This window comes from Sebastes fasciatus, chromosome 6 (assembly GCF_043250625.1).
Source record: "Sebastes fasciatus isolate fSebFas1 chromosome 6, fSebFas1.pri, whole genome shotgun sequence".
Classification (NCBI taxonomy): domain Eukaryota; kingdom Metazoa; phylum Chordata; class Actinopteri; order Perciformes; family Sebastidae; genus Sebastes; species Sebastes fasciatus.
In genome coordinates this window covers 2,840,379-2,864,628 of record NC_133800.1, presented here as the reverse complement: position 1 = coordinate 2,864,628, position 24,250 = coordinate 2,840,379, and the positions used below count along the sequence as shown (strand labels likewise).

Below are 24,250 nucleotides of genomic sequence, written 5' to 3'. Positions count from 1 at the left end.
GAGGAGATTATTGTCTCCCTCTTTTTGAGTGTTCAGACATTAAGCCACCTGTTGTCATATTTGTAGGAGCGTCATCACACCAAGGTCCAGTACCAGCTGAAGTCTGAGCGGATCTCCCTGGCTCAGGTCTTCAGTAAGATGGAGCAGGTGGTGGAGGTGCTGGGCATCGAGGACTACTCTGTCAGTCAGACCACTCTTGACAATGTGAGTCAGCCTGTGACACTCTGGCTCAACTTCATGCAGGACTTCAACAAGGATAAAATGGAATAAATCAAATAAATCACCTTTATGTTTTCTGCTCAGGTATTTGTCAACTTTGCCAAGAAGCAGAGTGACAACCTGGAGCAGCAGGAAGTGTCTCCCCCGGGTGGAGGACAGTCCCCCCTGCAGCGCATACTCAACCTGCTGAAGTCTCGGCCGGCCAACACGGAGCTCAACGCTCTGATCAGCGAGGCGCCGGAGGAGCTAGAGAGCGATGATGATGAAGGACTCATCAGCTTTGAAGAGGAAAGGGTGAGTGGATCACACCTGCGTTTTTTTAAATTTTTGTTTATTTTATTTACATTTTGTGGTAAACATGAGCTCCAGAAGAAGCACACAGGTACAGGTGCACAGATACAGGTGCACAGGTACCTGTGCACAAGTACAGGTGCACAGGTACAGGTGCACAGGTACATGTGCACAAGTACAGGTGCACAGGTACATGTGCACAAGTACAGGTGCACAGGTACAGGTGCACAGGTACATGTGCACAAGTACGGGTGCACAGGTACAGGTGCAGCAGCCCCCTAGTCTGTCTTCCTGAGAGTAACAGTATTCATCCCGTATTTTTCACCCCTGCCTTTCTGTAGTCAAAGCAGGCATGGCATTAAATATATCAATTTAACATTAACTGTTTATATTTAATGTCTCATTTAATTTGTAAATTTATTTATTTATGGTGACAATTAATTAATTATTATAATTAATTATTGGTTCATTTATATATATATGTATATATTTAAGCCATTAAAACCCTCCATAGTTTAACAGGGATCTTATTTATATAAAAATTGCAATGCAGAAGAAATTCAATACCACCTATTCTTACAAAAATAAGTTCTGGAATAATGTACCATAGTTTATCCTTTCCTTGTATATAATTCTTTATCCAATTGACCTTGAACGTAGTATTGGAAGTACCAAAATCTAGTACATTTAGACCCCCTCCTTGATGTTATTTCCATGGCCTAGGAAAGTTCAGTCAATACAGCACTAAACAGCACTTTAACCCCCTTACCATTCCTCCCCCCTTTGTTAGCGGGGTAGGGGTGGGAGACAGGGGGGTGTTCAGGGGGAAATAAAAAGTCGGTGCCACATATAAGTGGTGTACAGTACATCACCTGAAAGCTGGAAAACCTGACGATTAATTAGAGATGCAGCTCAGCACCGTGTGTCAAGTTGTTCTAGTCATGAATCTGAAATAAAAAATAATTAATTCATTAATTAAAATAAATTGTGAATAAATTATATGATGGTCATTCCCATGCTCACTTATGTCTCATAAGTAGTTGCAGCAATTTTTGGGTTGATACCATTTGTTACACAGATTTGGTGCTAAATGTAAATGTAAATGTTTTTTACCACTGGAGAATTGATAAAAAATGATCAATAATCCCTCCAAAATACCACATTAAGACACCAAGACCTTGAGGAACACCATAGATGCATGCTGGGATTTTTTTGTATCAAAAACATTTGACATTTTCTGCAAGAATTGCATTTTTTGGTGACTGGATGGCGAGCACTTCTGTTGTGTGAACTGCTCAGTAACCCCCTTATTGTCAATCTAGCTAGGAAAGCATCCATCCTCTGAATGCTCTAGGTCTCTAGTTTGATCCATCCATCCTCTGAATGCTCTAGGTCTCCAGTTTGATCCATCCATCCTCTGAATGCTCTAGGTCTCTAGTTTGATCCATCCATCCTCTGAATGCTCTAGGTCTCTAGTTTGTGGCTGTAAAGTTTCACGAGGCTGTGATTATCCTAGAGGTCACCACAGGTCATTTTATACAGTGAGGTCAAATTTCAATAAATGGTCTCACTACATTAAATGGTTACTATGGGGACTAACATCATCAAACATGAATACAGTTGGGCTCAGTTTTACAGTGATACCCAACTTATGTAATTCCAAGACTGTTTAGGGACCCCAGTATGCAGAAATATCCAAACACACCATTTTTAGAATCGGAGAAAATAACACATATGTAGACTATTGCATGCAAACAACTGCATGGTGTTTGCTCCCAGGGGAGCATGCCCCCGGACCCTCCTAGAGGGTCCAAGGTCCACCCACCACAGTCTTGTTACATCATCCAAAACTGGATGTCCCCCCCACTTCAAAATTCATTCTGAGTTTCAGTCAGAGCATGTCTCCGTGTCTCTGTCCCTTAGCGTCTTTCAGGTGTGGAGCCCTGGTAGAATTCCCCCCTTGGTTTCTTTATTCTTATTTTATATTGTTTGCTGCTGTATGGATGTGTGTGTGTGCAGGTGCAGCTCTCCTTCAACACAGACACTCTCTGTTGAAATGAGCCAGTTAAAGAGCCGAGACGACGAGAGTGACAGAGGAGGGGGAAACCCAAACCCATCTTTCTGAGCTCTGAGGCCTGGAGGCAGAACGGAGCTGCTCATTTAACCCTGAAGAGGACCAAAACACTCTGCACCACGGAACCTAGGACCAGTAGTTCAGTATTTCAGCCTCAAATTTTTTTATCCCAGGAGGGACTGAGGTGGTTTAGGTCAGATCATACAGACAGAGGTGATGACCTGCAGAGTCCAGCCTGCAGGTAGAGACACAGCAGCAGGAGGGCTTGCATTTGGATTGAAGACTTTGTCCTGCAATGTTTCCATTTTATTTATTTTTTTGAGAATGTATCTCAAAAATGGCTGATGAATACAGTAGGTTAGGCTACCCTTGTTAGTGAATGAACATATCATTGGTGAGATGTTAAAAACCAAGTGTTTGACAGCACAGGTTACTTTGAGTTGGCTGTACGCGCTTCCTACCAAAGGGCCTCATGTAACCAGAGTGGGCCCATGTTACTGTACCAAACTAGACCTGCCTTGAGAGCATGCTGTGATGAAGTTGATTCCTATTGGTAATGTAATACAGTCTATTTTTCTGTGGCAAGAAGAACGATTTATTTTGGATATTGAAGCGGCTACGGACTGACGTGTGTGATTTATTTTGCAATAACAGAGAATTTAGTGAAATGCACCTTGGGACGTGCCGGGTGTAGACATACGTGCGAGCTCTTGGCCTTTTCTTTGAACCTGATGTCAGAGACATGGAGAGAATGTAAATGGCATGATTATTGTTACTGATGGTGCCTCCCTTCTATCAACTTGTTTTGACACTGTACATTTGGTCTCTTTCTACTGAATGCTCTTGTTTGTGCTTTTAACATATTATGTTGTGGACTCTGCCAAGAAGATCCTCTATAAACCGGACACAGTGTATTATAATAATAATAATAATAATAATAATTCCATCTCCAGTGAAGGTAATCAGCAATCTAACAGTCTGAAACTGCAGTGAACTCTGCTTATATTCCCTGACAATAACTGCACTACCATCACTGTGATACTAAAGGGAACTCTCAGATCAGAAAAATATATCGTTTTAACTTGGGTACAATACATGTTTTATGATTTGCAGATGTATTTGTAATTTTCTATGGAATTTGGAGAACTTAAAATGTGCAAAATATCCATATTTACAAAAACATGGATGTTTCTCTGACTGTACGTTGGCATGTGGTTTTAACTGGTCTCTCTAATGAGTTTTGTGATAATTGAGTTGTAACCTGTCCTGTCAAAATAATAACTGTTTCACTTCTTCTTTCACAGCTAATGCAGTCAAATTTTTGGTGATTATTCTGGCACTGGTTTTCCTACTTGAAGGGGTTATCATTAAACAAGGAAAAGTGAATGTTGTCATTGCTTTCTTTACTGAGAATGTAAAGCTGGAGGGAAGTTTGTTGCTGAAGTATTTGAATTAATTCTATTATAAAATACAGTTGAAACTTAAAAGTCATCAAACATATTCAAGACCATAAGACTGATTTTGGTGAACCTCAGTGGGATGACTTCTTTGAGTTTAACTTGGATCTTTCTGTGATTATAACTAAATCAAAGCTTGGAGCTATGCTTGTTAAAATGACAAGAAGACTCAGGGATCAGTCTGTTAGGGAGTCAAACATTAAAGAGGTAACTCATGTCACCAGCAACCCCTGGAGTTAGGTGCAATCATAGAAAGATAATATTTCAAATATTATTTAACTTTGCTCTATATTTTATATGGATTTATAACTATATTTTGGGATGTAATGCATCATCAGATTCTCATTTGGACAACACATCTGACATTAGCATTAAAGCTCACGTCTGATTAGACAGTTGTTTCTGAACTCTGCTTTGCACTGGATGCTTGTGCTTTTATTTTGCCGTGTGAAAAAGAGTTACGGTCAACCTCCACTCATAAAATGTGCTTTGCTTTTTAGCTTGAGGTTAAAATCTGATATCTGGTCTAATCAACTTGAACAAATCTTGGAAATCATCAAGTCATAAAATCAGTTTTCTGCAACATTTTGGAATATTTAGCGCCTCTTTGGTGGCCATTTTGAAAAATGGCTGCTGCGCCCTGATATCTATCTTTCATAACATATAAAAGTACATCTGTGCCAAATTTGTTGCTTTTATTCGCAAAATGCATAATTGTTATGCTGAAGTGCCCCGCTACCAAGCTCGACCTCATCTTCATCAACAGCAATCTCAACCAAAAAGTAAATCAGAAAAATGACGGCTGCTCTACACGTGTCCCGAAGCCACCAACACACACAGGGCTCCACCTTCTAACAGTAATATCTCTGTCTATCTAATGCCCGGAACACACCAGGAACGTCAGGAGGGCGTGGCGGCTGCGTTCCCTGTTGTTTTTTATTTCGGCGTCCATGTTAACAGGTTAGAACAGCCACACTGCCAGCGTGAGACACGTCTCAACTAGAGAATAGAGGTCTCGCCTATTTTTGACGCGTGCCGCATGCGTTTCACAGCAACAACAGTGAAGGTGATCTATTGACAGTATAGTGACATCATATCATATATTTCAAAATAAAAGCCCTCAAGCATTTTTTCTGTGGACAGAATTCCTTCATTTGTGAACACAAGGCTTTTATTCTGAAATATGTGGCGGACAGTGTTCTAGAACATGCAGTGACTTGGAGAGCTCCATGAATAAATATAGTACGGAGTTTTAATTGTGGATTATTACTATTATTTACAAATTACCACACGTTTCTTAACCTTTTTCTGTCTAAAATAAATATAAAGGACATTTATAATGAAATGAAATGGCCATTAAAAGGCAAACTCTATGTAGAAAGAAAGGGCTAACAGCAGCAGCTGCAGCAGCAGAAACGCAGCAGACAAGCAGCTGGTGTGAACACCCGATGCGTGAATCATGCAGCCTCCACGCCACGCCACGCGTGAAATTCACGAGAAATTCAATTAAGGCTGCTGTCATGTGACACTTCATGATAAGCATTATCATTATTATTATTTGTTAATGTTGTTTGTCAATATATATTCTAAGTATATTCAAATATGTGGTTGAAGAATTTGACTCATACTGGAAATTAAAAATCAGCTATTTTGTGATTGGAAATATAAAGCAGTTTTCCGGTTTATTCTTTAGTTACTCAACAGAGAACACATAAAACAACAGTGATATTATTATTATTATTTGCAATATTAACAACATAAGAATAATAAGAATAAACTATTACCCAGTTGTTGTTAATAGTATTATTACTATTACTTTATATGTCCGAAACAGTGTAGGGTTCATAATAAAAAAGCTTTTAATCATAAGGTGCACATGAACAACGCTTCAGAATTGTTGGACGAGGAGAGGAGGAGCTCGCTGAGGGCTTTATACGAACGGCTCTGGATTCAGATTCCATCAGCAAAGCCTTCTTCAGACCAAAATACAAGCATGGGAGCACCGGGACAATATGGGGAAATGAGAGCTACATATTTATTTTGTCACCAAACAATTGTGAGAAATTCAGTCAAGTCTAGTTTTCTCTCACAGCCCTTGAATTACAACATGCTGAAAGGTTATTATGGGATTTTTGCCCAATGATGCCAAAAATATATACTGCCTACTGCAGCTTTAAATTCAACCTAATATCAAAGAAGTTACAGCATCATTCATTGACAGATTAAAATACCATTCAAAATCAATAGTCCGGTTTTTATTAATATCATATGCCATGAAAGTAGATACATACATGCTGTGATTTAAAAAGCAACAAATTCATAATGTTGTGTTAGTGGATTAAAAAAACATTCATCTTTGTTTGTGCAGCCACAATGTGAGAACACTGTGTTGTCTGGAGGATCAGTCTTCATCTACATCATCGAAGGCCACGCCAGTCGCTTGCCGCTTTCTGCAAAAAAGGATGAACAGTTGTTGGTTTACATTCACTAAGAGCAGAATACTGGTAGAGATTTATGAGGGACACGTCGTACTTTTTAGTTCCTGGGTTGATGAGAGAAGCCCCTGGAAGTCGTTTCTTCGTCGTCACTGATGGAGCACCATTCTGCTGCTGTTGGGGTTCAAACTCTGAAGAAAAGATATCATCTCTGTAAGCTGGTGAAACAAACCGCCGACAACACCGTCAACAATTCACCACAAGCCTGTTCCTCTAGTCCTCAGGTGAACTCTGCAGGACGCAAGCAAAAGTCCAAACTACTGAATACTAATATATACTGAACATGAAATATCACATTTCCTTTCAAATAGAAAGAGATATTGTACAGCAATTCATTTATTTTTACAGTCATGATAAGTTTAATACAATATAAAAAAAATGAAAACAATATTTAATACATTTCATAATACAAGGTACAGAAATGCATAATAATAATAATAATACATTTTATTGCACTTTTCAGGGTTCTCAAAGACATTTTACTTAATAAATATATATATATATATATAAATAATTATTATTTATTTATGTAATAATTATTATAATAGTAATCATTATTATTATTATTATAAATTACTATTATACACTAAGTATTATAACATAAAACATCTGTAAATAGAGTAACATTCTTTGCACAACCTGTACATAGTCTCTAGTAATAATCTCTAACTTCTTCCACACCTTGAGGGGGTCAGCGCCCTCGGCCGATGTTGCATTTACACCTGTACTTTACTTTCATGTGGTCAAGCACTAACGCATTTTAATGCCGGAGTAAAGGGGGTCTATGATTAAATTGTTTACTAGAGCACAGTGGTGGAAGAAGTACTCAGATGTTTTACTTACGTAAAAGTAATACCACAGTGTAGAATACTCTGTTAGAAGTAAAAGTCCTACATTCAAAATCTTACTTAAAGGGACTGTTTGTAACTTCTTACACGTATAAATCGGGTCGGTGTCCCATGCACGCTCGCGTGTGGCTAGAGTGATATTGTGGTTTTAGCTGACGTGTGTCGCTTCACTGTTTTGAGCGATGCTCGTTCATGTCTATGTAGAGCGAGCACAAGCGAGAGCAACAGGACGCTGACTTTCGATGACTTAACGGCCACAGGTGTCGCTGTTTAAGCTGAAGTAGGCGAGATTGGAGCAAATATGATTAAAAAAAGTTATTTTTATAAAACGGCCGCTATATCGTGACAGTAGTACATGAAACAGGTAACCTGAAAAAAATCATGTTCCTCTGTGTCCTCCGGTGCTCCTAACGGCATCTGCAAGATTTCACAGACCGGAGGAAAACAAGCAGTCAGAGCTGATCTGAGGTCTGCTGTCCAGCTGCCGTCTATGAGAGCCGACTGTCAATGACTCGCGAACTCCGACCAAACGGTCAAACTAGGCAGCGCTGATCAAATATGAATCAATATTCTGTTACTGTAATGCCTATTTCTCTCCTCAGATGTTTTCAGAATCATCTTGTAGTGCACGGTTTAGCTGTAAAATAAGAAAGTTTGTGACGCGGCCGCCATTGTACAATCTGTTGAAGGAACGCCAAGTTCCGGTCACATGACCGGAGCACAGCCAATAGGAACACTCTCTCTGAAATGACCTGTGATTGGTCTAAGTCTCCCGTCACGGGCTAGATGTTCTAAAGCCTGAAAACAGAGCCATGAGGAGGTACAGAAGTCTAGTTTTCTCTCAGAACACTTGAATTACAATATGCTGAAAGATTATTATGGAATTTTTGCCCAATGACGCCAAAGATATACTGCCTACTGAAGCTTTAAGTAAAATAAGTCGACGGGCTGTTACATTGTTGTGTTCCAAACATCATACTGCAAAGAACCATACCTCCCCCCACACCCCCACACACAACCGGTATACAGCTTGAAAAACATACCTGTGGGCCGCCTTTGGTGATTTTTCACTGGACTGACGGAGGGGGATCCACCTGAGGAATGACAAAACACAGTCTGCATTGATTCCCAAAAGACAGTGAGTTTTAACTCTGCATAAGCTGCTATAAAATAAATTAATTTCCCCAAGGGAACTAATAAAGTACTTATTGTTGTTATTATTATTATTATAAGCTCAAACCCTTCACTCAATGTGAAACAACTGCAATGAGCCACAAGAACAAAGTCCATTTACTGTCAGGCTGAGTGAGGCTGTCAGCCATCCTGAACAGCAGCTCCTTCACTTCCTTTGTGGCCTGCGGGCCTTCCAGCCTGGACAGGGTCACACTCGGGTCACCTGGACTGGAACTCAAATGGAGCTCTGCACTGGTGTCATGCACCACAACAGACACATCCCCACTACCACAGGCCGACCTGAGGGAAAGACAGAAGAATATTTAGCCTCAATTATGGCTGAATAATAGTTTCACGGTCACATTTACTTACTCGTTTATTATCACACACAAACAGACATGTACAAGCTGGTCAACACAAAGAATGTTCCGCTGCTGGCTGTGCAGCTTTACTGGCACCACTGGATTCTTGGACCTTGCTAGAAATAATTGATATTCCACAAAGTGGTTTTAAAGGAGGACAGTTTGTAATCTCACCTGAGTTTTAGGATATAATCCTCTGTAGATCTCAAGGCAAACCTCTGTCTCTAAAACAAACGGGTACAGTTACAACAAAAATCAGTACCTTCACTGATGCACTGTGTGACAAACATGGGGGTCTGCATGTGAAACTTACAAACTGCTTCAATGTGTCCTCGGTGTACTCTGTGCTCCAAACGTCAGCGGCATCTGTCAAACTCCATAAGATTAACAAACAGTTACATTACATCATACTTGCTCATGTGTCCTTACAAAGGGTGGACATACAGACATAAACACACACCTGTACAATGTAATTCATATGCTCTGAAAAATAACTTTAAGAGTGAATAAACACCTTCCTGACAAGGTCTAAACATGAACAATAGGCCTTTAGAAAAGGATAATCTCTTTGATATCGGGTTGGATTCATAACCTTATTGCATTTGTTCATATTATTTTGTAGGCTACAACTTGTTACACTCTCTTGAAGCTCCAGTAGGCAACACGTTTTTGGCATCATTGGGCAAAAATTAGGAGCACCGGAGGACATCGGAGGACACAGAGGAACATGATTTTTTTCAGATTACCTGTCTCATGCACTACTGTCAGGATATAGTGACCATATTATAAAAATAACTTTTTTTTAATCATATTGGCTCTATTTCTCCACACTGCTGCTTTAAGGAGATGACTGTAAATGAATGCAGTTGCAGTTTTGTGGAAAAACAGAATTTAAATATTGTTGTTGTATTGTTTGTTTATATGTTTCCTAGTATAGACTGTAGTACAAATGAAGATTGATCTTTTTTTTCCGAAGGGGGGGAGGGGTTACTCCTCAATTCGGCATACAGTTTACATACTAAGAAATTTGGAATTATTTTCAGCCTTTTTATTCCCACTGTCAATATCTTGGTGACCGGTGTCAGCAATATCAGACCCGAACTCTTATCGTGTGAAATGTCCACGCTGCTTGGTGGGATATGACGTCGTATCTTCGCTAAAGTTACCAATAAATCAGTTTACGGCTTGTTTTATGTTCTAACACAAATGTAATTCCCCTGACAGACACCGGAATAATAAACTGTGGGATTTAAATGGAGATTGATTCAGCGTTCTCTCTGTTCTAGGAACACTATTGAGGTCACATTTATGTGCATTTTAACTAGTGATGTTACGTGCTGTGCCGAGGCTTCAGAGCGTCTGTGAAACGCGTGTTGAGGCTTGTATCGTTTTAGACCAATGACGTCATTGAAGACGCCCAAAGCCGAAATACAGTTGAGAACTCCTGAATCACTCCTGAATAAAAACAAAATCTATCTATCCCATCTATCATTTTCCTTTAGTTACACAAGCACATTCACTGCCCTCTGCAGTCACATATCTGGAATATATCGGTCTGTTTTACACTCTTTGACCAATAGTTGGTTTTGTGTGCACATGAAGCCCAGATGAAGCCTCGTGAAATGAACCCTTTAGCGAACCAATGTGCTGGAGAGCTTCAGTGCTTCATGAAGCTTCATCTCACCATCACTACTATTTCTCTCCTCAGATGTTTTCAGAATCATCTTGTAGTGTACTGTTTAGCTGTAAAATGATAAAGTTTGTGACCCGGCAGCCATGTTGAGATCAAGTTGAGGAAATACCAAGCACCGCCCACCAGCCGGAGCACAGACAATAGGAACGCTCTCTCTCTGAAATGACCTGTGATTGGTCAAAATCTCCCGTCACGGATTAGATTGTTTAAAGCCTGAAAACAGAGCCATGAGTGTCGATGTTACCCAGGTAGGTCCTTTTTGTTAAATTAAAAAGTGATTATGATTTAATCTGTGCCTTGTGTGATTCCCATACTGAAACTACTGTCCATCTGTTCTGGAAATGTACAAACACCCGTAAACTGTGGCGAGATATTTGTAAGTTTATCTTGGAAAATATTATCTGTGACTGAACTTCTACTGGAAAATGTTTTTTTTGTTTTTTTAAGGTTCAACACAATATATGAGAAAGAGTATTTTCTAATCAATCACATTATCGCAATGTTTTACATTCATAAATGCAATGTGAGAGTTAAACCTCACTGTGATGTTTACAAGAAAGAAATGTAACTATATATTATATAAGACAATATCTTCTGCAAAAAAAAGGCTAGTAAAACGGTGAGTTTGTGTTCACATTTTAATGTTTTTACATAAAAGGACTGTTTGTAAGAATCAGAAATTGGTTTTAACAGCGACACCTGTGGCTGTTAAGTCAACGAAAGTCAGCATCCTGTTGCTCGCGCTCGCTCGTGTGCACGCGCTACCTGAATGTGAGAGAGCATCCGTCAAAACAGTGAGGCGACACACGTCAGCTAAAAGCACAATATCACTCTATATTTCAGCTGCTTGGCAGTAATGTTAGCTGACCAGACGAAGGTCTCTCCATGAATCAATGCTGATCCTAGTGTTGGCTTTTCCTGCCTCAGCCTCCCGACCGCGGCCGGAGGGAACGGGGGAGACACCGGAGTTTTGGTCGGAGACGATAACGTTTCTCTCTGCGGAGCCCCGTCACTTCACAAGACACGGGAAACCTCTGTTGGTCTGGAGGAGCTGCTGCAGTTATTTCTGCACAAACGTCCACTGTACATTCACTAGATATTCTCAGAGCTACTAACTCTTCTACAGTGTGGAGTGTGCACGCATGCACGTGAGAGTGGAGCGAGAGAGCAAGAACGAGCGTGGTGTGTGAGTGAAGGCAAGCAGAGGAGCAGAGTACATCATAGACTACGGTCCTGCAGACCAAAGCTACGGTCTCCCCCGCGTCCTCCGACCGCGGCCAACACTGTTTAACAGACGGGCTTCACTAGATACAACCAAGAGGTTTTGGTGCTTCCGTGTAGTTTGTGTTGGAGTCTGAGTCTGAACAGCGTAGCCACACGTGAGCGTGGAAGGGACACCGACCCGGATTGATTTATACCTGTAAGAAGTTACAAACAGTCCCTTTAAGAGACTATTATTTTTTTATTTATATTAACCCCGTAACATATTTTCTTATTTTTTTGTTTTTATTTATCCCTTCATTTCCTTTATATGTATTGTTTACCTATGTATCAGTTTAATTGATCTTTGTATTGTTCACAAATTAAAATAAAGTCTAAGTCTAAGTCTATTGAAAAAGAAATAGAAAACATCCATGAGCAGGTGCAGAGGTTTAGTATCTCTCAGACAGTTGAATTATTATATACTGAAAGGTTATTATGGAATTTTTGCAAATGATGCCAAAACATGTTTCCTACTGAAGCTTTAATTTCACCCTTTATATTCCCACTGTCAGTATGGTGGTGACAGGTGTCAGTAATATCCGACTCTAACTCTGAACAGTAAATGTCCACGCTGCTTGGTGGAATATGACGTCGTAACGTCGTTAAACTTCCCAGTAATTCAGTTTAACACAGAAGTTACCCCCTGATAGACACCGGGATAATAAAGTGGAGGGTTAAAGGTCTGGGTATCATCGTTCTCTGTTCTAGAACACTACTGAAGTCACGTTCATGTGTATTTAAACTCAACCTGCGACTCACCACACATTCAATATTCCGTTTTTTCTGCGTGTGTAGCAGAGGAACTTAGACTGGTTCTTTCTATCCAACACAGTGCAGCAGTAAGACGCTCTGGACTCCTCCATGGTTCCTTCTGGATGATCTCACTGAACAGGACCCGGAAGCAAAACAAAGCGCTGTCTTCTTCTTCTTCTTCTTGTTTCCGGCACACTAGGCCTGATTTAATGTTTTAGTGCTCTGCTGCCTCCCGGAGGTGAAGAATCCTCATTGCTGTTTTTGTTCTGATGAGATTCATGGACCTGATAAACAGGACTATGTTCTATCACACATGGTTTCATAATGGAATACTGTAGTCCTGTGTAATAGTTGGCCAATTACTTAATAGAAATGGTTATTTATTATCATATGAAGAATTTATTGATGAATTAAAAATGCCTGTAAAACCAAAGGTGTATGCTATTGCTTTTGATGTTATAGCAGAAAGTGTTCTTATACTTCTACGTTATCGTCTCCGACCAAAACTCCGGTGTCTCCCCTGTTCCCTCCGGCCGCGGTCGGGAGGCTGAGGCAGGAAAAGCCAACACTAGGATCAGCATTGATTCATGGAGAGACCTTCGTCTGGTCAGCTAACATTACTGCCAAGCAGCTGAAATATAGAGTGATATTGTGCTTTTAGCTGACGTGTGTCGCCTCACTGTTTTGACAGATGCTCGCTCACATTCACGTAGCGCGTGCACACGGGCGAGCGCGAGCAACAGGACGCTGACTTTCGTTGACTTAACGGCCACAGGTGCTGCTGTTACAACCAATTTATGATTCTTACAAACAGTCCCTTCAAGTTATTAAATTAATATAATATTTAAAATGATAAAGCTTCTTTCTCTTCTTTTTTTCAATGTATGTATCTGTTTGTACCTCTGTAAATGAGCATCACCTTCAATAAAGAAAGCATAAGAAAAAGATTCATCGACCTGCAGAGCCGGAGAGCCCGTCCCCGGGGTTAGGGAGACATGGCTAAAGAGTAGAAGCAAAGAGAGGAAGGCCCAATCCCAATGTCCCCTCTAAGGCCTTAAACCCTGAACCCTCAGGGACTTGACTGACATCACCTGATAAATGGTTGAGTGTGAGAGGCTGCACAGGCTCAAAATAGCATAAATATGAATGGGACAGCACTTTTGTGGGGTTTTATTTTACGTCTTTTACTGCCTATTGGAATGTCTTCTCTTGCCTTACGAGACTAGAGGTAGCCTAACTGTCAAAAAACAATGTAATTGTTTTTGTCAAACTTCATTAACCAAATTAAAAGAACTAGTTGATGAATAAACCAGGTGTGTAATATAGTCTAATGCTGGCATTCCTCTGATTTCATGTGTTTTTTTATGTACCATCTTAAATCCTTAATGTTAATGTTTCTGTGTAAATTTGAATAGGCCTATGCCTGGCTGAACACCCATGTGTTGCCCTCTTTGTTTACCTTTTACGCCTGTGGGCTTCCCCTGATAACCATGGTAACTCTGTGTTAAACATCACAATGCTATGAATTGTAAAAATATGAATGCAAAAATATAACTAAAAGAAGGGCTTCTCTCACAACATTTTAAAAATGGTAAATTTCTATAGTTGCCTAGTAAGGCATAACCCCACAGCAGTCCTCCACAGACTGTGGATTTTTTTGTTTTTATTTTAACATTGGCTTTGCCCCGTACAATCATTTTGTCATTCCTGGTAGACAGCAGACATCTGTGAAGATACTGTACAACTCGGTTTGTGTTGGAAATGCTATAAGATAGAATCACGGAGTAAGTGCTGAGGCCACAAATGGGGCTAAGTACAGGTAAGAGGATGTTTTGGTCTGGTCATACCACTTTGCCAGGTAAACCCTGTGGAGTTCAACTGGAACCCACCCACCTCACTCATCACAGCACATAGAGCCATTAGACACCTGCTTCAAAGGTTTGAACTCATACAAAACAAAGCTGTTGGTGATTGGGTGATGTGCCATCCAGCGGATATCATTCTTTTACGTGTAAGGCAACATCAGGCTGGACTTAAACATCGCTTTCCTATCTTTGTAAAACAAAACGTGACCAATAAACACATAGATCTAAATGTAGTGAATTGTTATTTATTATTAACATAATAAATTGTACACCAGAAACTTGGTAAAATATCTTAAAAATGAACAGGAATTATTTACATTAATTAAAATGAAAGTGTAACTTTTTTTTAATGCAGCAACAAATTGGTCAAAATTTAAACAGGAAATAAAATTCCAGTATATAGTGTGTATAGCAAACATAGAATTGAATTGAATATATCGGCCCCATTGTCACTGATACCCGATCCAGCTATCTAAGCCAGTACAGGCCCAATATCCAATATCGGTATCGGTGCGTCCCTAAATTCAACCCAAAGGGTGGTCTGAGCAGGTGGAAAACTAAGTGAACATAATCATGTGACAACATGGGGAGTGCTTCTCCACAATCTGCACATATTACTGCAAGGTTTTTAATGTGCTCTTTTATTTGTCTGTTTATTAATTTAGCCCAGCCACTACAGTACCCTGGCACCCCAAGCATTTTTTCTATATTGCCTATATCACGGCTCTGAAACTGCACAGAAGGCTACAATTTCTATACAAAAATGAAAACAGTCAGCATCAACACTTCTTGACTGGTTACAGTCATACCACAGATCCACTGGATGTAGCTCATCACGTTCTGACTGAGCCGCCGCTCCATTACGACAGAGCCAGAATGCGACACAGCCCCATCCTGTGGACACTGGGGGGGCTATACAGCAAATGCTATGTATAACAGTGCTCAATGTTTTTCTGCATTGTGTCACTCGGAGTGGTCCTGTATCCACTTGCAGAATCTGTGTGAATATTTGTCTGGGCTGACTGTGGAAAAGGCCCTGCCTGGGAAGCGGAGTCTTTTCCACAGGTTCTCCAGTCTTTTCTTCCAGCCGTACACAGTGAAAATGTCTATAATGCCCACAAAGTAGCGACGGTCAGGCCCATCTACCACATGAACGGCATTTTTGACGTTGGGCAGTAGCCTGCGATGATGCTCATGGAATTCCTGCAGTTCTGAGTCGCTCCTGGTTTCTTTCGCAGGGCACTTTATCTCCTGGAGGGGAATCCCTTCACCATCGAACTCAGCTGCTGCCGGTGGCTGGCCTGACCCACACTCTGTTGTATCTGGTGCCACCTCACCCGTGGTCTCTTTCAGTAATGGCATGGTGGAGGGGTCTGACGTGGTGGGACTGTCCTGCAAGTCCACAGACCTATGGGAAAACACAATCAGAAGGGTGTTCATAAAGGTTGCACAGAAAAGGCAGATCTTTGTGAAAAGCTTCTTGTGGATAAGTCAAACAAATAACTAACTGAACAAACTGAACCAAGATGAATCTGTTTCATAAAGACAACTCTGGGCTAATGAGATCAGACTAATTCAAGTCTTCAACGAACAACGCGCTTAGCATAAACGTCTCCGTGCATGCTTGTAGTGAGCGCACCATCTATGTACGGAGGCCCGCGCCATCTACGGAGGCCCACGCCATGGTGTCTCGCACGAGTATAAGCAAAGCTTAAGGCTGAACATTCCCATTGAGCGCCATGTAGCATGGAATGCTTTGTCCAATTGTGGGTGAAGGTGGTGGACAAAAAGCATTTAGACTGTAGTAGAGGGACGGTCTGCCTAATACAGCAGCTTGGCGTGAGTGTTCTGACGCCAAGCCATGCTGAGCATTGAGTACTGCTGTTTCTATCTGCTGTATGACCAGCCTCATAGAGCTCTTTGGAGGTGGACCCATGGATCGACCTTAGCTAATGGTCAATTAGTGAGCTTTTGAGGTGTTAGTAGGCTATTTTTGAAGTTTTGAGAGAGCTGTTTCCCCTGGTTCCAGGCTTTATGCTAAGCTTTGCTAATACATTTATAACTCCATAGGTAGCGCAAGTGAGTGGGAGTGGTATCGATCTTCTCATATCTCTCAGCATGAAAGTGAATAAGCGTATTCCCTTTAAAAGCATATTTATTTTAAGAAAGCTTTTCATGAGTGTGTGAAACACTTCTTTTTAGAGTTCACTGGAGCACCAACATAAAGAAGATGGAAAATAAGACATATTGTAATGCACAGCACATTGGTTTTGTACTTGCTCAAAGGACATAAAACCTACATTGTGGTGCGAACGACAAGGTTTGCCAACGAGTGTTTCCCTTCCAGCTCATCTTTGTGCAGAGGTTGATGGGCCAGAAGGACACTGTAGTCCAGCACATTAAGCCCCTGAAGGAAGGCAGCATCCACTTTCACTTGATTGGCAAACCAGGATTTCTCTTGACCTACAGCAACAACACAAGCATTTCCATTAGAGTGCCCTTGCACTTTCCGATTGCATGTGGCTCAGTTTTTTTCTGCTGCTGAAAGTTAACTTGCATTGCACAACAGCATCATTCTACGGAAAAACGTAACATCATTCTACAGAAATAAGTAGAGTAAGTAAGTGTAGGGGAGTGGACACTTACCTAATGCAATGCTCTGGCCTTCAAAGTTATTGTCCTTCAGCACTTTGATTATTTGTTTCCCCCCTGTGTCGGGGTTAGTATATCTACCCACCTCACAGCCTTTGATATCGTATCTATGCAACAAAAACATCACAGCTTTCATACACCCGTCAGAACTCCACACAACAAAACATGGGGAAACATAGATACTGTACCTAATATTGATCCTCTCATCGGGGTAAAACACACTCTGCATCACAATGAAGTATTTCTGGAGAGCAGACACACAACACTTACTTTAAGGATATAATGGATATAATGACCAACTGGTAATTATGTTGATAAAATACCTTTGTTTCATTAGGAATGACAATCCTGTGGACACCTGGAATGGGGAAAGAACAATGCATATTATAAAATCATACGTGATATTTCTGTGTCTTTTGCTAGGTCTCTGTCTTTAGACCATGATCAACAGAATCTTTTTAACCTCTGCTTTAAAAACGTAGGTTACAACATTGTAACCCTAGTTCTATAAGCACAGGCGGAGCCCTCTATTGAACTCTATGGGCTATACTCTCCTCCAATCACATGCACGCGTTCACTCACTGAGATTTGCATAGCCGTTGCGGGCCAATCAGTGCGTGCCTACCTAATACCTACGTTATATACCACGGTATATAAGGTGGCGTCCAGCGCTATCTGGCATCCCATGCCCTCCTCAGCGAGTGGCGCGGGAACGGCAGGGCCACCTCCGTAGAGAGCTCCGTCTGTGCTTATAGAACTAGGGTTACGATATTGTAACCTTCGTTCTAACTCACACAGGCTCTGCCCTCTACTGGACTCTATGGGTACAGTGGGTGGGGTCCGATGGATGTACGCCCTGACGCGTCACCATATCAACCTAACCACATGGATCCAGACTGGCTAAGGATTAGACACCGCAGCCTGCCTACTTCTTTATAATATAGGCCGCTGTAGCGGACAAGTAGGGGGCCCTAGTCACCTCAGGTAGTACACAACTGATCTGGGTAAAGCCATGGTCTAACCCTGCAGGGATCAAAAACAAACAGTAGACACTAACATTCCCCAGGTCATCAAGGAGCACGGGAACATGTCGGTGTATCACATCTCACCTTTTCACCAATCCTGTTGTTCCAGCGAGCACAAACCCTGAAAAGGACCCCAACATGTCCAAGAGATAAAACCGTATAGAGGCGTCGATCACAATGCTGCCGTACATACAATACACATATCCTCGACACTCACCCCACCGGACAAGGTGGGGTGAGACACTGCGACACTGCAACGCTGCGTGTAGAGTGTGCGTGGACCACAGTAGGAGGGTCTCTTCCCACCTGCCTATAGGCCTGGGAGATACACTCAAAGCCAGCCCACCAGGCATTTCTTGGAAAGGGCTTTTCTGGCCACACCATCACCGAAGTACACAAACAGCTTTTGAGTGCGCCTGAGGGGGGGGCCGTGCGTTCGACATAACATGCCAAAGCATGAACAGTGCATAGCAGATGCGAATTTGCCTCCCTGTCTCCCGCATTGGGTGGAGGACAAAAAGTATCCAGTTGTATGACCCTCGACCCTGAATGGACTTCTTGAGTTCTTAGGAACAAGGGAGGGGTTTGGTCTGAGAGTAGCCCTGCTGTGGTCACCACGAAGCATCAAGCAACTGGGATGCACTGACAGGGCAGTCAATTCACATACTCTCATAGCTGAAGTCAGTGCAAGCAGCAAAGCTGTCTCGAATAACAACGCTTTTAAACAGAAACACTCTAGAGGCTCAAAAGGGTCCTTCACCAAAGCCTCGAGCACCAATGCCAGTTCCCACTGCAGGGAGGACGCATGCACCACTTGGCCCATGAGAGGGTGGCCAAAGACCGCTCTATCGTCAAAACCCTGTTGGCTGCTGCATGAGACAGGCCTCTAACCATCAAACACTGTAAAAGGGAGAGAATAGACCTGACTGCACAGGACCGGGGATCTAGCCTCCTTTCCTCTACCCAACCATCTTACCCTAACCACTTTGACTCTTGCCACTACAGAGAGGTTGTACAGGTTGTACAGATTATCCAGCCCTCCTCAGCCTGTCCCTCTCAGGAGTCAAGCCTGGAGAGGACCAAATCTGCTTCACCACCTCTGGGTGAAGCCTCCATTTGTTCTGCTCTGATTAAGTGAATGTATGATGTGATTAATCAATAAATCAAGTATTGTGTGGGTGTATGTTGGGAAGTGCGTGTGTGTGTGTGTGTGTGTGTGTGTGTGTGTGTGTGTGTGTGTGTGTGTGTGTGTGTGTGTGTGTGTGTGTGTGTGTGTGTGTGTGTGTGTGTGTGCGTGTATGTGTGTGTAGCATTAATCACTCTTACCCAGAAACCTCACCATCAGTGAATGAGGGTATTTCTCCAAGTGGTCCATGTATGCCTGCAGATTGGACAGGAGAAACCTGACCTCGCGCCCGCTCTGGGTCTTTAAGAAGAATCTCTTGTCATTCCTAAAACCAAGAACAACCAGACAAGAACAAGAAACAGACATCAATATTGGATGATTCTGCAAAACCCCAGACTATGTTCAAAACTTTTTTTCACGTTCAATGCAAAAAATTTTTAAATTCTCACTTTCTACACTTGCATGGCAACTATAGTATGGTTAACGTTAGAGAAAGATCATGGTTACAGTTAATAAAAAAATCATTATATTTATCCAATGGAAAAAACTTCTGAAACAGTCCTTAAATCTCAGAACAAACAAAAAAAAAAAAATGGGATTTGGGGATTTATTAGTTGGCTGCTACTCTGCAAATAATCTCACAGCCCTCTCACAGCTCTCCGGTGCTTTTCAGGTCAGGGGTACTTGTTGCCTCCACAATCTTATTTATCTATTTTATCATTTATTTAATTCCCCTAAGGTAATGAGTCTGTTTTGGAGGTAACACTCACAGCAAAGGACTGATTGTCAGATGGTATTTTGCACATTGTAATGTCACATCCACCAGCCCAACCTCCACACTCTTTCCACCTCGCTACATAAAGGCCACACTACTTCCTAAATTGACACTGATTGTTGGAATTGGACATAAATCGTGAGCTGCAGAATCATCGAGTGCAGATGTAGTTCCTAGACATGCTGCAATTGAAACATACTGTCAGTATGTGTGAGTAAATGTGTGCGTGTGTTCTTGTACTTGAAAAACTAGCTTGAGTTTTTGATTTTTGAGGTGAGAACATTTTGGGTGTTAGTTTAGTTTGAAATTAGAGTTAGGATGAGATAAGGTAAAGAAGTAGTCAATGGAAGGTCTCTGTGTGTAACAGAAGATTATGCTCACGTGACAAAGAAGTTTGCCTTGCTCTTGGAGTTACTGACAAACTGGAGGTAGCACTCGCTTGAGCAGAGGGAGTTCATATATTCCTCCTCTGTGATGTCCAGTGAACGCCTCAGTTTAGCAAACACTGACGCTGCAAACGTCTGCATCTGGAACCCCTGGAAGGCAAGGATTAAACAGAAGCCTTGAAAATGTTTGTTTTAAATTGCTTGACAGGAATTCTTAGTATGAATGGGCGATAACTTTTGAATATATGACCATAATTGACAACTTTATCCAGATATGAAAACGAAACAAAGCATGAAAAAAAAATTCTGTTATTATTTTATTTTCACACAATTGTACAGCACACAGTGACATTTAGTCTCTGCATTTAACCCATCCTAGTATTAAGAGCAGGGGGCAGCTACTATACAGAGCTCAGGAGCAGTTTGGGGGTTCAGTGCCTTGCTCAAGGGCACCTCAGTTGTCCGTGCAGGGACTTGAACCGGTGACCCTCTGGTTCCCAAGCCAAGTCCCCACGGACTGACCTACTGCTGCTCCTAAATTATCACTTGCCTCATGAGTTAGAGTTTCCGCTGTCTTGAAATGTTCAGCAGCGGTTGTATCCTGTGCAGGAGATGAAGGGTTGATGAGTGAATTTATGTCTACAATGTTTCATGTTTAAAATCCAACCAGTGGCCTATAATTAGAAAAGTATTCACCTGGCCTGATGTGTCCATAGTGGTCTGAATTGAAGCATGCATGCCTTCTTTTATCATGGATGTCAGATGGTAGAACTCATGTTCTGGATCGATCTCAAACACCCCTACCATCCTCCATCGCTGTCTCAAACGCCACCAGCGTCTTCGCCTGGCGGCTCTGGAGGTGCCAGCAGCTTTTCTACGTTCCATCTGTGACACTGGACAGATATCAGTGTAAAAAGAATGACATTCAGTATATAACATACATAGACTTTTATAAAGTACGTGATCATGTGCCAAGAGGAAAAATGTTTAAACTTTTAAAAAGCATGGGCTACAGTACTACTATGCTTAAAGGGACTGTTTGTAAGAATCAGAAATGTCTTGTTAACAGTGACACCTGTGGCCGTTAAGTCAACGAAAGTCAGCGTCCTGTTGATCGTGCTCGCGCTTGTGCTCGCTCTACATAGACATGAACGAACATCGCTCAAAACAGTGAAGCGACACACGTCAGCTAAAAGCACAATATCACTCTATATTTCAGCTGCTTGGCAGTAATGTTAGCTGACCAGACTAAGGTCTCTCCATCAATCAATGCTGATCCTAGTGTTGGCTTTTCCTGCTTCAGCCTCCCGACCGCGGCCGGAGGGAACAGGGGAGACACCGGAGTTTTGGTCGGAGACGATAACGTTTCTCTCTGCGGAGCCCCGTCACTTCACAAGACACGGGAAACCTCTGTTGGTCTGGAGGAGCTGCAGCAGTTATTTCTGCACAAACGTCCACTGAACATTCACTAGATATTCTCAGAGCTAAACTAACTCTTCTGCAGTGTGGAGTGTGCGCGCATGCACGTGAGAGTGGAGGCGAAAGAGTGAGAACGAGCGCTGTGTGTGAGTGAAGGCAGGCAGAGAAGCAGAGTACAGCAGAGACTCCGGTCCTGGAGACCAAAGCTACAGTCTCCCCTGCGTCCTCCTACCGCGGCCAACACTGATTAACAGACGGGCTTCACTAGATACAACCAAGAGGTTTTGGTGCTTCCGTATAGTTTGTGTTGGAGTCTTGTCTGAACAGCGTAGTCACACGCGAGCGCGCATGGGACACCGACCCGCAATGATTTATACGTGTAAGAAGTTACAAACAGTCCCTTTAAGGCCCTGATGTCAATACACATGTCACAACAAGTATTCCCCAAATCTGGCAACTATCGTGATGACAAAACAGTCCGTCACAGCCTCTAATTCATGGGCGTGCTGAACTTGAAGTGGAGGCTCATGTCATCTCATGTGGAAGAGCAAAATTCCAGGAAAACCCTTCAGGGCAAGTTTTTGACTTACTGGGCTCATTTCTTCAGCTGTTCACCTCAAGTTTAGAACTTCGACAATATTTAAAACAGCAGTGGGTAGAAATGGAGCAAATATGATTAAAAAAGTTATATTTATAAAACGGTCAATATATCCTGACAGTAGTGCATGAGACCGGTAATCTGAAAATGTCATGTGCCTCTGTGTCCTCCGGTGCTCCTAACGGTATCAGCAAGATTTCACAGACCGGAGGAAATCAACCAGTCAGAGCAGATTTGGTGTCTGCCGTCCAGCTGCCGTCTATGAGAGCAACGAGTCAGTCACTCCGATCAAACAGTCAAACTAGGCAGCGCTGATAAAATATGAATCAATATTCTGTTACTGTAATGCCTATTTCTCTCCTCAGATGTTTTCAGTTCTAAAGCCTGAAAACAGAGCCATGAGGAGGAGCAGAAGTCTAGTTATCTCTCAGAACACTTGAATTACAATATGCTGAAAGGTTATTATGGAATTTTTGCCCAATGATGCCAAAAACTTGTTGCCTACTGAAGCTTTAACGTATATATGTCCAACGCCAAATGAGTGAAAATTATTAAAAGCTCTATGTCCACTTTTATGCATAGATGTATTTTGTTATATAGCAGTTCTGGGGCTCCCAAATATGTATTGTTTTATGTGAATTTTCTATATGTGTTGTTTCCCAAAATGAAATTGGACATACATGATACCTCTATAGAAACAATGGGATCCCTATGTATAAACGTTGTTTGTTCTTGTTTGTGAAGATCATGCTACTGCTGGGTCCGATAGGGTCTAAGTGGTTAACAATAAAACCATGAACTCAGTTACACATCAAATAAACAAAGATGAAACCAAACCAAAATCCATCTTGTTTTAAGGTGGACTAGGGCGGTTAAAAATCTATTTCAGATATCAGTCTGCTTTTGTCACGTCCATAAATTGGACATTAATATCCCATAAATGTTTATAGTATATGGATATAAGGAAACAATTATAAATTAGATATAAAATAGCTGCTCATTACATAGCATTATATAGCATGCTCATAGCATTGTAGCATGTGTAGCATTGCAACTATGAGTTACAATTCCACATGTGGTGGTACAAACAATCATGAATCAACGAGGACATTTCAGATGTTAAAACAGACCAACTTTAAGTTGATAAAGATAAGTCACTTTGGGCGTATTAAACAGCACTATTACAGATAACACTTGTTATACCTAAGACATACAGTGCACTGTACCATGTAAAAGAGCAGGCTCATATGCTCATTAAGCTAAAAGATTGTTTTGTCTTTTTAAAAAAAAGATTGTCTTGTTTCTAGATGATACTGAAAAACTAAATCAGACTTAGGTATATGCTCAGGTAGCTCTTACCTGGGGTTCTTGCTTGGACTATACCATACAACACAGCAAATGGTTCATACAATTTGTCTTCTCATATGGTGTGTCTGAAATGAGCCTTGCCTTTGTGTACACAATGTGTCCGCCCATTCAAACTGACCGCATTCCAGGCAGGTTAGGCAAGCTCTGCAGGGTGTGCCGCATGCACAAGAAATGGTATGTAGCGTAGGTGTCACTACTCCTCCCATTGTTACCTTACCACCCTCTTCCTCCCTTCCAAACCTCCAAACCATGGGTGACTTATACACATTATAGACTCACAGGGACGGTAATAGACAGACAGATGGTCGAACAGATAGACGGACAGACGGACAGACGGACAGACGTACAGAGGGTCGGACAGACAGATTGAATGGACAAAAAAGCTAGAAATGTAACGAAAGATGGGAA

The 24,250-nt window shown here is 41.7% G+C and overlaps 3 protein-coding genes and 1 long non-coding RNA gene across 6 annotated transcripts in view; 1 reads left to right on the top strand and 3 right to left on the bottom strand.

The window, feature by feature from the left end:
• The window catches only part of abca2 (ATP-binding cassette, sub-family A (ABC1), member 2), a 116,323-nt gene extending 112,939 nt beyond the window's left edge, over positions 1 to 3,384 (top strand). The window contains exons 47-49 of the mRNA XM_074637117.1: positions 67 to 204; positions 304 to 513; positions 2,530 to 3,384. Coding sequence (XP_074493218.1) covers positions 67 to 204; positions 304 to 513; positions 2,530 to 2,565 — 384 coding nt within the window. The 3' untranslated portion in view covers positions 2,566 to 3,384. The remainder of the gene's footprint in view (positions 1 to 66; positions 205 to 303; positions 514 to 2,529) is intronic.
• Positions 3,385 to 6,277: 2,893 nt separating this feature from the next.
• paxx (PAXX non-homologous end joining factor) lies at positions 6,278 to 12,857 on the bottom strand. 3 transcript variants are annotated; one of them, XM_074637165.1, is made up of 7 exons: positions 12,635 to 12,857; positions 9,233 to 9,293; positions 9,094 to 9,143; positions 8,679 to 8,857; positions 8,428 to 8,478; positions 6,574 to 6,694; positions 6,278 to 6,491 (listed from the first exon to the last, which is right to left on the bottom strand). In XM_074637165.1, exons 1-7 carry the CDS (start codon positions 12,736 to 12,738, stop codon positions 6,443 to 6,445), a joined length of 615 nt encoding a protein of 204 aa, XP_074493266.1. In that variant the 5' UTR covers positions 12,739 to 12,857; the 3' UTR covers positions 6,278 to 6,442. The 3 variants fall into 3 exon arrangements, with proteins under 3 accessions (XP_074493266.1, XP_074493267.1, XP_074493268.1); XM_074637166.1 differs by having other exon boundaries at positions 6,574 to 6,667; positions 12,635 to 12,849; XM_074637167.1 differs by having other exon boundaries at positions 9,233 to 9,285; positions 12,635 to 12,792.
• Positions 9,300 to 12,628, bottom strand: LOC141768801 (uncharacterized). Its single transcript, XR_012594215.1, has 3 exons — positions 11,854 to 12,628; positions 10,927 to 11,663; positions 9,300 to 9,986 (listed from the first exon to the last, which is right to left on the bottom strand). It is a non-coding gene; the product is annotated as an uncharacterized LOC141768801 (long non-coding RNA).
• Positions 12,858 to 14,752: 1,895 nt separating the features above from the next.
• Positions 14,753 to 23,963, bottom strand: LOC141768799 (phosphatidylinositol 4-phosphate 5-kinase-like protein 1). The gene is made up of 10 exons (XM_074637173.1): positions 23,834 to 23,963; positions 21,154 to 21,342; positions 21,008 to 21,058; positions 20,453 to 20,607; positions 19,497 to 19,621; positions 17,469 to 17,503; positions 17,334 to 17,389; positions 17,140 to 17,252; positions 16,794 to 16,956; positions 14,753 to 15,901 (listed from the first exon to the last, which is right to left on the bottom strand). The coding sequence occupies exons 2-10, from the start codon at positions 21,340 to 21,342 to the stop codon at positions 15,457 to 15,459; spliced, it is 1,332 nt and encodes a 443-aa protein (XP_074493274.1). The 5' UTR covers positions 23,834 to 23,963; the 3' UTR covers positions 14,753 to 15,456.
• Between the last annotated feature and the right edge of the window lie 287 nt (positions 23,964 to 24,250).

Bases quoted from the DNA above. Each gene is read 5' to 3' on its own strand.
- LOC141768799 (XM_074637173.1), bottom strand. From the start codon at position 21,342: ATGGAACGTAGAAAAGCTGCTGGCACCTCCAGAGCCGCCAGGCGAAGA. The intron at 21,059-21,153 runs GTGAATACTTTT...TCTCCTGCACAG, and splicing joins CTATGGACACATCAGGCCAG to GATACAACCGCTGCTGAACA. The intron at 16,957-17,139 runs GTAAGTGTCCAC...TTGTTGCTGTAG, and splicing joins AGGCCAGAGCATTGCATTAG to GTCAAGAGAAATCCTGGTTT.
- paxx (XM_074637165.1), bottom strand. From the start codon at position 12,738: ATGGAGGAGTCCAGAGCGTCTTACTGCTGCACTGTGTTGGATAGAAAG. The intron at 8,858-9,093 runs GTGAGATTACAA...TCTTTCCCTCAG, and splicing joins GATTATATCCTAAAACTCAG to GTCGGCCTGTGGTAGTGGGG. The intron at 6,492-6,573 runs GTACGACGTGTC...CCTTTTTTGCAG, and splicing joins ATCAACCCAGGAACTAAAAA to AAAGCGGCAAGCGACTGGCG.